This window comes from Panthera leo, chromosome F3, assembly GCF_018350215.1.
Source record: "Panthera leo isolate Ple1 chromosome F3, P.leo_Ple1_pat1.1, whole genome shotgun sequence".
Lineage (NCBI taxonomy): Eukaryota > Metazoa > Chordata > Mammalia > Carnivora > Felidae > Panthera > Panthera leo.
In genome coordinates this window covers 62,559,567-62,574,717 of record NC_056696.1, presented here as the reverse complement: position 1 = coordinate 62,574,717, position 15,151 = coordinate 62,559,567, and the positions used below count along the sequence as shown (strand labels likewise).

The 15,151-nt window shown below is 41.9% G+C and overlaps 1 protein-coding gene across 4 annotated transcripts in view; it reads left to right on the top strand.

Annotated features, from left to right (window-relative positions):
- The window catches only part of DDR2 (discoidin domain receptor tyrosine kinase 2), a 154,151-nt gene that overhangs the window by 104,328 nt on the left and 34,672 nt on the right, over positions 1 to 15,151 (top strand). For all 4 annotated transcript variants that reach the window (XM_042925071.1, XM_042925070.1, XM_042925072.1 and 1 more), the window contains one exon: positions 14,919 to 15,021. In XM_042925071.1, the coding sequence (XP_042781005.1) occupies positions 14,919 to 15,021 (103 nt within the window). The remainder of the gene's footprint in view (positions 1 to 14,918; positions 15,022 to 15,151) is intronic.

Sequence of the window (15,151 nt, the reverse complement as noted above, 5' to 3'; positions counted from 1 at the left end):
AGTTTTAAGCTTCCAGACCATGGCCCCAGTTTTCTTCTCAGTTCCTGACCTGCTGTCTCTTCAACTCACCTTCATTTTTTTTTAATTAAAAAAAAATGTTTATTATTTATTTTTGAAAGGGAGAGAGAGAGACAGCATGCAAGTGGGGGAGGGTAGAGAGAGAGGGAGACACAGAATCCAAAGCAGGCTCCAGGTTCCATCCAAGCTGTCAGCACAGAGCCCGACGTGGGGCTCAAACTCACAAGCCGTGAGATCATGACCTGAGCTGAAGTCGGATGTTTAACCGACTGAGTCACCCAGGCATCCCTTCAACTCACCTTCTTATTGGAAGGAAGGACATACTATTCTACTATGAAACCTTCACTGACTTTGGCAGCCAGGAAGAAGAATGTATCTTGACTGACCCTCACTTTGATACCCTGGAATCCAGTACAGCCTGGGGACTCCTCTTCCAGAGCTCTGCAATAATTGTTTCTGGAAAGTATTTTGGGCTTCCAGGAAGGCTGCAATTCTAAAGGGCTAATCCCAAGGGGAATCTCAACTTGGGCAAAAGGGGTGTTGGCAGAATCACCCTATGTGCCTAGAGGAACCCAAATAATCTTCGTTGGCCTCTAGTAGCATCCTGCTGTATAGATATTTACCTGAATAATGAACCAGTCTGGAGTAGCAGCCAATGTGGAGCTTGGGGGAACAGGGACCCAAGTGACAGCTTCTCTAATGGGACCACCTTGTCCTTTCTGGAATTGGAAGAACTTGATCATGGTAGCCTGTGGTTGAAGAAAGAGGAACCAGGGATCAGGAGACACGAGTCTCAGTCCTGTGCAGGAATTTCAGTCCTCGTCAGCTGTGCATCCTTGACTAAGTCATTTCACCTTTTGGGGGCTCAGAGGTTCTAACTAATATTTGATATGGAGCCATTGGAGGGGTTGGTTTTCTGAAGCCCCTTCTTGGCTCTAAAGTTTATGATTGCAGATGTTCTTTTAGACCAGAGACTGTCTTGGGTCCCCTGGTTGACCCCAGTGTCCCCCCTCCTGGTCAGTCTGGTCTTCCTTGTACCCAGAGAGGCCCAGGTATCAGCTCTCCATGCTTCAGGACTCACGTGTGCCATGCGTGTGTTTTCCTGGAAGCTGCATATAGGACACTCATTGATGGGTAAGCTTGTGGTCTGGAACTAGCAGGGAGATGGTAAACATCACGGAACAAGCTGCCCTTTCAGGCTCTCAACCTTGGCAGCATAGTATGAAAATAATTCTTGGGAAGCTGGAGCCTGGTGGCAGCTGCCTGCTTCTCCTCTGCCTGCCTGCCAGGCCCTACCAGAGCTCAGGACAGATCGAGCTCTGCCTGGGCATGCGGTGGCCGACACTGGTAGTTTTCCACTCTGGGAAACTGGAAAGTGAATTGGCTTCTCTGTCCAGGAGATTGGTGGGTAGTGGAAGTGTCAAGAACCACCGAGAACAACTCAGCAAGCAAAATCAGGACACCCTTCTTTGCTGCTGGGTCTCTGGGTCCCTCGCTGTCCCTTGCTGTCCTCCGCCTTTCCATGCTTCCTGATCTTTCATAATGTGGAGTTCAGAGATGGATGGATGGGATCTGATAAAAAAAAAAAAATGAAGTGGGCTTGGGGAAAAGCACAGGGGCCTGACATTTAGGATTTGGCACTCTGAGTCTTTGCTATTGGCTGGGGTCCCTTCCACAGGAGTTTACCAAAAATAGGCATATTCACTAGGAAAACCGCACTGGTACCGCTGAAAAGTGCCACGTTGGTTGCCCTGGGCCAAGGCTTATCCTGGTTCCAAAGACCCACTAGGATGAGGAAGGCCATCCAAGATCAGCTTGTCTTTTTTCCTCTGCCCTTTCTCTGAGGCCCCTGGGAATATTGATTCACCAAGAAACTTCGCCTACTGGCTGCTTTTCTGGCTCTCATCTCTGAATTCCCTATCCTCATCCTTATTATCTTTGGTTCCAACATCAAGACCTCAAGACCCACTCCAATTGTCTCAAGAAGCTTTGTAATATCTCTGGCTCAGAGCCTTGCTCTGGCATTGAGCTGGAGATCTTCATCAAGGCATAGAGTGAGACTCCCAGCTCTTTCCCTCACCAAAGCTTGGGGACCCCTCCTTAGTGCAGCTTCTTGGACCTTTATCCAGTGTCCATTGACTACAATTCATGCTAAAGCTTCTCTTCCTCTCATGCAAATGCCCACAAAGCCCTTCAAAGAACATCCCTGAAACTTGGTGTCCTTTGGTGATTGCTGAGAAATGAAACAATCCTAGAGAAATGAATCAATTACAGAACCTGCCCTCAAGAGTTCAACACATGGTGAACTCTCCATTCATCCAGCCTTGGGTTCATCCATCCATCCACCTGCCTTCTACCCTTTTGCTTACTTATTTATTTGCCAAATGTGTATTGAGCATCTAATGGGTACCATGTGTTGGCAGCTGCCCAGCAGGAAAAGGAAGAATCTGACATGATTACTATTCTCAAAATTGCTTACAGTTTCACTAAGGAGGTAAACAAGCATGAGTGAACTAGAAAATCTCTGGTGAAGGTTGTTACCTAAAAGAACCCCCCACGCATCTCTTTTATCCCCCTATCATATTTTAGAGTTTTCCGTAGTTTTGTCATACTATCTGAAATAGTAACAATTCATAATAGCTATTGTCAGACAATTTGATTGCCTATTTGAGAATCGAAAATCTATTGCCTCTTGTCTTTCTCCTCTACCAGAATGTAGGATCCGTGGGCTAAGTCATTTTATCTGTCCTGTTCACCACTGTATCTTCACAGCAGGAACTGATTTGTTAGATAAATTCATAAGCATTAAATAAATTAACATTAATGTTAAGTAAATATATTTGTTAAATAAATACATGAACAAAAAGATGGGTTGCAACAGATATGTAATGCCCCAGAATTACAAAGAAGTCTTATATGTCTGCTGCCTGGTTAAGTGTCATTAGTCAGGGCTACCCTTTCCTGACTTCCCAGGTCTTTGTTTTTAAGCCTCCTAATTAGGAACAACAGAAAACTCTTCTTTTATCACCTTTTCAACAGATATTTATTGAACACTCAGTTAATACCCAGACACCCTACTAGAAATGAGGCAAACAACAGAGAGAAAGATAGACAAGATCTGTGGCCATATGACACTGAATAGTTAGTGGAGAGACCAAAATGAAACAATTATTTGTATTGAAACAAACAATTATTTGTTTTACAAGTGTGAAAAGTGCTAAGAAGGAAAGCAGCGCACTGTAAGAGGATGTAACAGAAATTCCTAATTTCCCCAAAGGCTCGGAGGAATTCTCTAAGAGCTGGAGGATGAGCAGGAGTCAGCAGGTAAGGGAGGGGAGGGGAAGAACATTCCAGGTACACGGAACATGACATGCAGGGAGACCCTGAGGCTGGAAGGTACTTTGTGCACTTACGAAGTCAGGATGAGAGCCAGCAGAGATGTGCAGAAAGCCCAAGGTGAGGCCGGAGAGGTAGGCTGGGCCCGATCCCGCAGACGTCATGGGCCACACTATCCCAGGAAGACTGGACAGCTGTTAGAAGATTCATGTCAGAATAAGATTCTAGGAAGCTCGCTTGGGCTGCTGTGTGGAGAAGGACTGGTAGAGGAACCGGAGGAAGAGCTAGAAGGCATTATAGTCATTCAGATGTGAGGTGGCAGAGGCTGGGCCCTGCATGGGAGGAGTGGAGAAGGAGAGAGACAGCTGGACTCAAGAAATTTGCGGGACGTAGTGATGAGGGACGATAAGGCAAGCTGAGGGCAAAGCACAAGCCAACACACGCCCCTCCCCCGCCCAAGTGGGATCTGTGTGACGTTCCTCAGGCTTTCCTGGCCACCCAAGAACAAAGGAAAGGAAGGAAAACAAATGGTTAACTGTGATAGAGATCACAATCATGCGGGACATGAGTCTCCTTCAGGTTACAAATGTCTTAGTAAATTATAAGAAAAAGGCAATTTTATCAATACACTGATCTCCAGAAACCTGTAGACTCAGTTTCCTGGAGCCCCAACATCACCCTCCATAGTGTTGTGGGGACAAAGGCAAGAAGAAAATGGCAGGTAAAATTAAATTTCCGTGTGACCTGCAGCCCATTGACAAATACCTGAGGCAAATACAAAGTATAACATTTCTCCAGGAACGCCCTACGGTCTTAATGTCAATGGCTTCCTAGAGGGAAAACAACCTTAGCTTGACCCTAGCAAGGCTGTGGCATCCTATGAGTCCTGTTTAGCAGATGAAAGTCCTTCTGGAGGCTTCCCTTTGGCCTTTCCCTCCCCCAACTCCATAGTACATAAGCAGTCACTCTTTACAAGCCCAGTGCAGCACTTCCTGCCCACGGGTCCTGTCCCTGTGCTTTAATAAAGTCACCTTTTTGCACCAAAGACATCTCAAGAATTCTTTCTTGGCCATCGGCTCTGGACCCCTACTACTCTGAAACCCCATCCCTACGAGCGGTAGGATTTGCTAATAGAGCAGCTGACTCCCGAAGGACAGGTTTACTTCCCACTCCTCCACTGCTCCTAAAGCAGAAATAAACGTGTCACGTGTCATTCCAGAACTCTTTCTGTCCCAGAGTCCTGTACTGGTCCAGGTTCAGGGCCACGTGTGCCGCGGCTCAGGGAGGCCTTCCAGTTCTCGACATGGTGTTGCCACAGCTGTCCACACGTGGTTGGCTTACACCCTTCCGTGCGAGGGAAGCACTGGAGGGGATGAGGAGGAGGGGCGCACTGACACATTTAGAATTTTCTTTTTTTATGTGGACAAATTGCAGCCTCGTTTTCATCCCCCGGTTCTTCAGGTATCAAACCTGAGCAGCAGCAGAGTCACCTGGAGGGCTGGTGAAAACCTGGTTGGCTGGGCTCCGCCTTCAGAGGGATTCAGTAGGTCTAGGGTGGGGACTGAGAATTTGCATTTCTTTTCTTTCTTTAAAAATTTATTTTATTATTTATTTATTTATCAAAGCAATTTTTTCAATGTTTATGTATTTTTGAGAGAGAGACAGAACCCGAGTGGGGGAGGGGCAGAGAGCGAGGGAGACACAGAACCTGAAGCAGGCTCCGGGCTCCGAGCTGTCAGCGCAGAGCCCCACGCGGGGCTCGAACCCACAAAATGTGACCTGAGCTGAAGTCGGACGCTTAACCGACTGAGCCACCCAGGCGCCCCCCAATTTTTTTAAAAATTCAAGTTAGTTAACAGGCAGTGTAGTCTTGGCTTCAGGAGTAGAACCCAGTGACTCATCTCTTACATATGACACCCAGTGCTCATCCCCAAAAGTGCCCTCCTTAATGCCCATCACCCATTTCACCCCTCCCCCCACAATGGAATTGGGGAAGGTATTGGCAAATGACATGTCAGAGAACTTCTGTTTCTAACAAGTTCTCAGATAGTGTTGGGGGCTGCCGGTCCTGGGAGACCACTTTGAGGATCAAAGCCTTAGCCCAGTAATTAAGGGGAGCAAAGAGCCTCAGCCAGGCAACTGGCCCTCCTTGGACACCAAATAGAGTATCCTAGCTGGGATCTCTCTCTCTCTCTGTCTCTCGGTTTTTCTCTCCCTTTCTTTGTTAAATATGGAAAGTACCTATATAGGCATAATTGGAACACAAAATAGATAGGGTTCCTAAGCCCGGGAAATACCAACATGCTTCATACAGGCAGCTGCAGCTAAGGCAGCTGTGTTAAAACTCTCTGGTTGCTGTTCCCAGGACAAGCAGTGCCTTGGTGGGGAAGTTATTTGCAACAATATCATGACTCACCCCATGCGACCCTCTTTCCCCATTTCTGGTTTACTTTAGATGTTCCGAGAAACAGAAGTTCTTGTTACACTCATGGCCCAGTGACTAGAGATTCATGATAGCCAGGAATGCAAGCCCAGTGGGACTGTGAATGTGGATGTCCCTGGACTTTGGAATGGCCCCAGAGAATGATCATGTGTCCAGGCTGGAAGGGACCTGGAAGCATGGTTTCCAAGCGTGGCTGCATAGCAGAATCACTTGGGAAATTAAAAAAAAAAAAAAAATGTAGGTTCCTGGGCACAGTTTCAGACCTACCGAAGAAAAATCTCTTAAGACAGAGCTCACAAACCTATATTCTACAACCTTCCCAAGCAATTCTAAAGCAGTCGGTCCATGGACTGGCTTTTGGGAATCACTGCCTTAGAAAACATCTAATCCAGCTCCCCTGATTTCCACAGGAGAAGACTGAGACCCAGAAAGGATGTGAACTTTGCTCAGATCCTGGAGTGGATTTGAAATCTCTTTTTTTTTTCCTTCAGAGGTTGTGTAGCTTAGAGAGAGCCGTCTATAGAGTCCGAATCTAAAGTGAGTTAGTATTTACTCCATGAATGGCCTTAGGCAGTTATTTAACGTCTTACCTGTAGATGGGGGATTCGTGAGAAACAGGAAGTAATGAGTGACAAAAATACCATATCGTCTGACATTTGATAAGTGCTGTTTATAAGTGGTTACCATTATTACAGTATATCATCAAATTGAAGAGCCTGCTGATTCTACTGTACTGATTCTACGGATTTTACTGTGTCACTCTAAGAAAAAACCCCAGCCAGTTAAGCTATGACTCACCATTTGCTTGTGAAATGCGTTCAGATTTCAGATGTTAGCGCGTGGAAAATAATGGGAGATACAGTCTTCCACTTCTCTTTCCCCAACCCAGCGCAGATTCCTACCATTATTGAATTAAGTAGTTAAATGTCTGAAGAAGAAGCATACTTAGTGTGCTTGAGGAGCAGCCAGGAGGCCAGCGTGACTGGAGGGGGGAGTGCGCTGGACGTGAGGTCCAGGATAGCCCGGGATCAGCTCTGCAGGACCCTGGAGACCACGCATCCGTTTTCAATGTTATCATGAGTGAGGTGGGAACTCCCTGGAGGGTGCTGGGCAAAAGAGTTACGTGGTCTGACTTACATTTTCATAGATAAATGGGACAAGGTGGACAAAAGGACGTCTGGTTAGGAGATTATTGTTTTATTCCAGGATCGACCTAGAATGGTAGTGGCATATGTGGAAAGGAGGTGGGTTATGGGAATTCTTTAAGGTGGCTAATGGGATTTCCTCATCGGCTGTTGGGCTGGATATGGAATACGAAAGGAGTCAAGGGTGGCCTCAAGATTTTTGGCTCAAGTAATTGGAAGAGTGGAGTTGGTTGAAATGGAACAGACTGGGGGTAAGGTTTGCAGGGTGACATATTTAACTCCACTTTATTCTAACTCCTAATCTATGTCTACCTCTGTTTTCAATCAATATTTTTGAGCACCTCCTGTCTCCCCAGATGTGCCCTGAGAAATAAAATTGAATAAGATCTAATCTCCCCGCCTACGCCCTTTTATCCCCCCAAAAGTTTGCCATCTGTAGGAGAGATGAGACTCACACACAGACAATTATAAGACAAAGCACTATGTACCGAAGGCTATAAAACAGATACTAAAAATGTCGGACATCGGAGTAAGGAGAAATTTACCGAAATTGGTACTATTCCTTCTTTAAAAAACACTTGCTTTAGTTGCAACCAAGTTGATTACATTGCAAAGGGACAGTGCTAGATACTAACTTAAGCTAGTCTTTCCACTTCAGGTGTACGAACCTCCTTGCTGTACCCGAAGCCACTAAGAAGGCTCTTTTCTCGACTTCTGTTCCCTTTCCATGAAACATTCCGCCCTCCAAGAGTCACCTGGCTGTCTTCCTTCACTCAGATCTCTGCTCAGAGACACCTTATCCGAGAGACCTTCCTTATCTCTTGACATGAAAGAGCAGCTATTTCCTTTCCCTGTGTTCTTTTCTTCACAACACTTGCCACTTTTTCTCATCTTATATATTTATTTGCCTCTTGTCTTTGTCCCCATTCTAGAATGTAAACTCTGGCAAAGGGTACTTTGTTCTGTTTATGCCTATATTCCCACGGGGCTCAAAAAAAAAAAAAATCATGGAATGAATGAATTAATAAAAATAGGAGCTTAAAACCCCTATGGATTTGGAGAGCAATAAGTTGATTACCACACTGGGAATGGAGATAGGACTGGGTCCATGAATAAAGCTTTGTTTTCTGAAGGGAAAGAAGGTGCCAGAGGCCAGCTCTCTTACGAATCTGCAGTGCTTCTGCCTACATCCTGGCGTGTTGGGAGAAACAGCTTACATCTTGCCATTCCTTTGGTTAGAGCAGAGAGCGGCAGTCTGGTACATTGGGCTAACTTTGGATTAGGACCCCTTCATAGCCATGGGACTCTAACTGGTTTTCTCATGTGTAATTTGAGAATAATAATACATGCCCCGCCTACCACACAGGGTTATCGTAAGGATAAACAAGATGAAAACAATGGGACAGCACTTTGAAAACTGTGAAGAATGAACTGTATTTTAGGAGTCAAGATAGCAACTGGGGGCACCACGACATGAATGATAGCCAAAGGTGCAAGGACCGTCTACCTTGGCCGGCCAGGTCCCCTCCCCAGAAGATCGTTGAGGGATATATACACGCAGAGAGCAGTAACAATGGGAAAGCAAAGTTACTTTATTAGTAGCTGGCTTGGGTCACAAATGCCAAGGCAAGTGTTCTGGTAACCTGGACTGGAACGTGTAGCCTGTGAGATAAAGGTGTCCAGAAGCTTCTCCTGGCCCATTAAGTCACTGGTACTGAGGGACACCAAGCAGCAGTGCGAAAACGTTTAGCACACCCAAAAACATGCAGGACAAGCATCTGGGAGGGGGCCGGAGGAGGCCTTGAGGCAGGGCATGGCCTCCACTGCCTAAAGGGGTGGAGCACAAGAGAGGGCGCACCCTGTGAGTGATTTCTGAAATGTTCATTGACCTCACTCACTGGTAATTTGGGCCCCATTGGCATTCTGTATCAGTATTTCCTCATCCTTACCCCTCCCTTCAATTTTCACATTCCAGAGGGTTTAGAATTTGAGAACTTGATGCTTCATTCCTGAACAGCCCAGAATTACACTCGAGATTCAAACATAATGATTATTTGTAGAACCTGTCACCCCAGATGCAGAAGTTATACATTTGACAAGAATAGGCAAAATGATACTAGATCCCATGTTCATCTCTTGATTTAAATTTGACTTGGAAAATGCAGGGGACAGGAACATGGAAGTGTTTCGGTGGTGTATATGGCCATGATTCTTGCCAAAGTGGCGGAGTCTGGTTTTGCTTCATCGTACTGTTCCTGGAAGTATCAGATGGCATCATGCATGTTGCGCGTTGTCAAATGCTTTTTCTGTATCTATTGAAATGATCATATGGTGTTTATCCTTTCTCTTGTTGATGTGACATAGCATGTTGATTGTTTTGCAAATATTAAACTACGCTTGCATCCTGGGAATAAATTCCATTTGATTGTGGTGCATGATTTTTTAAATATATTGTTGGATTCAGTTTGCTAATATTTTGTTGAGGATTTTTGCATCTATATTCATGAGAGATATTGGCCTGTACTTCTTTTGTTTTGTGGTGTCTTGATCTGGTTTTGGTATCAGGATGATTCCTTCCTCTTGTGTTTTTTGGAATAGTTTGAGAAGAATAGGTATTAACTCTTCTTTAAATGTTTGGTAGAATTTGCCAGTGAAGCTGTCTGGTCCTGGACTTGTGTTTTTTGGGAGGTTTTTGATTACTGAGTCAATTTCATTGCTGGTGATTGGTCTCTTCAAATTTTCTATTTCTTCCTGATTCAGTTTTGGTAGTTTACGTTTCTAGGAATTTATCCATTTCCCCTAAGTTGTCCAATTTGTTGGCATTTAGGTTTTCATAATATTCGGTTACAATTGTTTATATTGAGAAAATTCCTTTCTACTTCTAGTTTGCTGAGAATTGTTATCAGGAAATGATGTTTGATTTCAGCAAATGCTTTTTCTGTGTCTTTTGAAGTGATGATACAGTTTCACTTTCTAAATCTGTGGCGAATTACATTGAATGATTTCTGAATGTCAAACCAACCTTGCATTCCTAGAATAAATCCTACTTGATCATGGTGTATTATTCTTTTTATATATTCTTTGATTCGGTTTACTAAAATTGTGTTTAGAGTTTTCGTATCTATGTTCATGAGAGTTATTGGTCTATAGTTTTCTTATAAGCTTCCTGTTTGGTTTTTGTATTAGAGTAATAGGATTTCATAAAATGAATCAGGAAATATCCCCTTCTATCTTCTCCTCTTTAATTTTCTGGAAGAGTTTGTGAGTGCTTGGTAATTTTTCTTTCTGAAACATTTGGCAGAATTCAACAGTAAAGCCATCTTGTCCTGGGGTTTTCTTTGTAGGAAGGTTGTTGACTATATATTTAAATTTTTTAGAACATAAATGATACTCAGGTTTTTATCTATCTCTTTATAAATGAGCTTTAGTGGTTTGTATCTTTCAAAAATTTGATTATTTTATCTAAGTTGTTGAAATTATTGGCATAACATTGTTTATAAGATTCTCTTATTATGCATTTAATATCTTTAATTTCTGTAACAAGGAAACTTCCTTCATTCCTGATGTTTGTAGTGTTTTCTTTTTTCTCTCCCAATCTGGCTAGAGATTCTTTTTGCCTTTTTTTTTTTTTTTAAGTCTTGTCAAAGAACCAGCTTTTGGTTTTTTAGAGTTTCTCTATTGTTTTTCTGTTTTCTATTTCACTGATTTCCACTAATAATCTATTACTTCCTTTCTTGTAATTACTTTGTATTTTATTTGCTCTACTTTTTCTAGTTTCTTAAGGTGAAGACTGAAGTTATTATTTAGAGATTATTATTTAGAGTTATTATTTGCTCTTTTCTAATGGAGGATTTTACTGTGGTGATTTTCTCCATAAGTATTTGTCAAGTGGTATCCACAAATTTTGTTATAGTTTCATTATCTTGCAGTACAGAATACTTTCTAATACTAATACTTTTCTAATACTTTCTAATTTGTTTTCTAATTTCTTCTAATTTTCCTTTTTTCTTTGACCCATGGCATATTTAGGAAAGTGTTATGCTAGTTTGAAAATATTTGGGGATTTTCCAGATATCTTTCTATTATGTATTTTTTCTAACTAGTAATTGCATTATGACAGAGAACATGCTTTGTATGACTTGAATATTTAAAATTTATTTATTGGGACTTGTTTTATGATTCAGAATATGGTCTATCTTGGTACATATCACAGGTGCATTTCAAAAGAATGAATACTCTATGTTTTCCAGTAGAATTCTATAAATGTCAAGCTAGGCAAAAACCAGTGGATAATGTTCACATCTTCCGTATACTTACTGATTTTTTTGTCTAATTGTTTTACCAATTATTGAGACGTAAGTATTGAAATCTGCAACGACATGTGGTTTTGTTCATTTTTCCCTGCAGCCTTTTTTTGTTTTGTTTTGTTTTGTTTTGTTTTGTTTTGTTTTGTTTTGTAAAGCTCTGTTACGTGAATAAACATTTAGGACTGTCATGTGTTCTTGATGAGCTAACCCCTTTATCATTGTGAAATACCATCGCTATTTCTTGTCTTAAAATCTGTTGTGTCTGGTATTAATATAACCACTCCAGCTTTTTTTTTTTTAATTACGTTTTCGTGGTATATCTTTTCGCATCCTTTTATGTGTAAACTTACCTGTGGTTTTCTGCTTTCCTTTCAGTGAATTGAACTTTTTATGATTCAGTTTTATCTTTTGTTGATTTATTAGCCATGAACCTTTTTGAAAATATTATTTTAGTGCTTGCTTTAGGGTTTGTCATGTACATTTTAATTAAATAAAGTCTATCTTGTAAGTGATAGTATATCACTTCATATACAGCAAAAAAATCTAACAAGAGGGATGTCTGGGTGGCTCAGTCGGTTAAGTGTCCGACTTTGGCTCAGGTCACGATCTTGCGGTTCGTGAGTTCAGGCCCTGTGTTGGGTTCTGTGCTGACAGCTTTGAACCTGGAGCCTGCTTCAGATTCTGTGTCTCCCTCTCTCTCTGCCCCTCCCCTGCTTGTGCACTCTCTCTCTTTCTCAAAAATAAACATTTAAAAAATCTTCGAGCAGGATGCCTTCCGTTTTTCCCTTTTCAGCCCTCATGCTATTGTTTTCATGCATTTTAGTTTTGTACATATTATAAACCCCACCGTATATTGTTACTGTTTTTATATAAATAGTCAATTACCATTTAAAGAGATTTAAATAACATGAAAAATCATCTTAATCTAAATAGTCAATTACCATTTAAAGAGGTGTAAATAACATGAAGACTCATCTTATATATTTACTATGTAATTACCATTTCCAAAGGGACATTTGTAATCATTTTTATCTTTGTTCCTCTGTTCATAATGTATCCTTTTTCTCTGGCTGCTTAAAAACTTTTCTCCTTATCACCTGTTTTAAGCAGTTGAATTATGATGTACTGTAGTATAGTTTTCTTCACGTTTCTTATGGTTCAAGTCACTGAGCCTCTCGGGTTTATAATTTCATCAAATTCGAAAAGAATTTCCACCATGTTTTATTCAAATAATTTTTTGATTCCTCTCTGTTCTTCTTTAAGGAATCCATTTACATGTATAATAAGATATTTGCAATCGTTTCACAACTTAACTTATGTTCTATCTTTTTGTTTGATTGATTATTTGAGTGATTTGATTAATTTCTGTCATTGTTTCATTTTGGATAATTTCTATTGCTGTCTTTAAGTTCACCAATCTTTTCTTTAATGTATAATCTTCCTTTTAATCTTATTCAATGTATTTTCTCATATAGTCAAGTTTCATCTCTAGAAATTTTATTTATATCCTTCCCTATCTCACTTAGCTCTCCTTATATATATTTATTATTTTTTTAATTAAAGTATAATTATCACACAGTGTTATATTAGTTTCAGGTGTACAATATAATGATTCAACAATTCAACATTTCTCAGTGCTCATCAAGATAAGTGTACTTTTGTTCCCCTTTGTCTATTTCTCACATCCTCCTCACCTACCTCCCCTCTGGCAACCACTAGTTCTCTGTATTTAAGTGACTGGATTTTTGGTTTGTCGTCTCTTGTTTTGATTTATTTGTTCATTTGTTTTGTTTCTTAAATGCATTTTATGAGTGAAATCGTATGATATTTGCCTTTCTCTGACTGACTTATTCTACTTAGCATTATACCCTCTAGGTCCATCCACATTGTTGTAAATGGCAAGATTTCATTCTTTTTTATGACTACCATTCCATTATATTCCAATATATACCACATATCCTTGATCCTATGGATTAAGTCTTATGGATGGACACTTGGATTGCTTCCATATCTTGTCTATTATAATTAATGCTGCAATTAACATGGGGTACAGGGATGCCTGGGTGGCTCAGTCGGTTAAGCGTCTGACTTTGGCTCAGGTCATGATCTCACAGTTCGTGAGTTTGAGCCCTGCATTGGGCTCTGATGACAGCTCAGAGCCTGGAGCCCACTTCGGATTCTGGGTCTCCCTCTCTCTCTGCCCCTCCTCTGCTTTCTCTCTCTCTCTCTCTCTCAAAAATAAATAAACATTAAAAAAAATTTAAAAAACTTAGTAATCCCTTCAAATTACTGTTTTTGTATTCTTTGCGTAAATACCCAATAGTGGAATTACTGGATCATATGGTAATTCTTTTTAAAAATGTTTTTGAGGAAACTCCATAGTGTTTTCCACAGTGGCTGACCTTATAACAATATAATTATAATTGGTTTAATTTTCTTTTTAAATTCTTTTGTTTAATGTTTTTGTTTTTGAGAGAGAGAGAGAGAGAGAGAGAGAGACAGCACAAGAGGAGGAAGGGCAGAAAAAGAGGGGGACAGTGGATCCGAAGCGGGCTCTGCACTGACAGCAGAGAAGGCCATGTAGGGCTGGAACTCACGAACTGTGAGATCATGACCTGAGACGAAGTTGGACGCTCAGCCACCTGAGCCACCCAGGCGCCCCTCTTCTATATTCTGAATCAATTCCATTGATTGATTGTTTTTCTCATTATAGGTTCTATTTCTCTGCTTCTTTATATGCCTGCCATCATTGTACCTATTTATACTAAAAAATTCTTCATTGTTTATCTGAAATTTAAGTTTAGGAATCCTGTATTTCTCTGGCAACCTTAGATTCCCCCGACCTCTCCAGACTCTTATCCTTGTCTCCTTGATTGGTAGCCCTCCAAACTCTGCCTTGTTCTCACTCACTATGGACTCTGCCACAGCAGTAAGCTGGTGCCACTGTAGGACTCATCTTCTTTGTCCCCTCTCAGGGATTGTTGGCCTTTGTTATCCCGTATTCATTGTTTGAAACTCAATGTTTTGAATACTTTGTCCATTCTTTGGTTGTTTCACCCAGGAGAGTCAATCTGGTCCTTGTTCCTCTATCTTGGCTGGAGGTGGAAGTCCTTCCCCAGAGGCCATTGTTTATAGCCAGAGGTGAAAACATGGTGCTGATGGGGGCCAAAGCTGTGTGTCCAGTACTTTCATAGGACAGTTGGCTTTGCCCTGTAGTTTTGTGCAATCAGCTACCTAGAAAAATGAATGCTTTGGATCAGGTGGTACCTGGTGGCCGTGAGGATGACTCAGCACCTTTGGGAAACTGGTTAGTAGTACACATCTGCTGATAAGGTAATGGGGATGGGCCATGGGCTTATTACCAAATAAAAGAATAAATCAGCACATTGCATCACATTACATTACTTGGGTCTGGGACTGAAAGATAGATGTGGCTGAAGGTCCGTGCTTGGGGGATTGAACACTACTAAGTTTGGAGGCAGGCCCAGGGAGAAAGGCTGAGAGAGTCAAGGTGATCAAACTGCGGTCATAGAAAGCCTTAGGAAGATGTAAGCCTCTGTTTCCCTGTCCAATAGCCAATCACATTCTTCCTAGAAGGGGATGGGGCATCCATGGAAATAAAAAGAAAAGTATTTCCTCTCTTTTTCCCTTCGGTGTCTCTTGGTCCAGCCATATGCCGCTATCCTCTGGGTATGTCAGGAGGCCACATTCCAGATGAGGACATCACAGCTTCCAGTCAGTGGTCAGAATCCACAGCTGCCAAATACGGAAGGTGAGGACAGAGGCCCCAAGAAAGCCCAAGCCATGGGCTGGATGCACTTTCTGGCTCAAGGGGCTGGGGAAGAAGGGTGGGAGCTGGTAGGCATGGGGGAGGCCTGTCCTGTATGTTTTCGGGGAGAAAA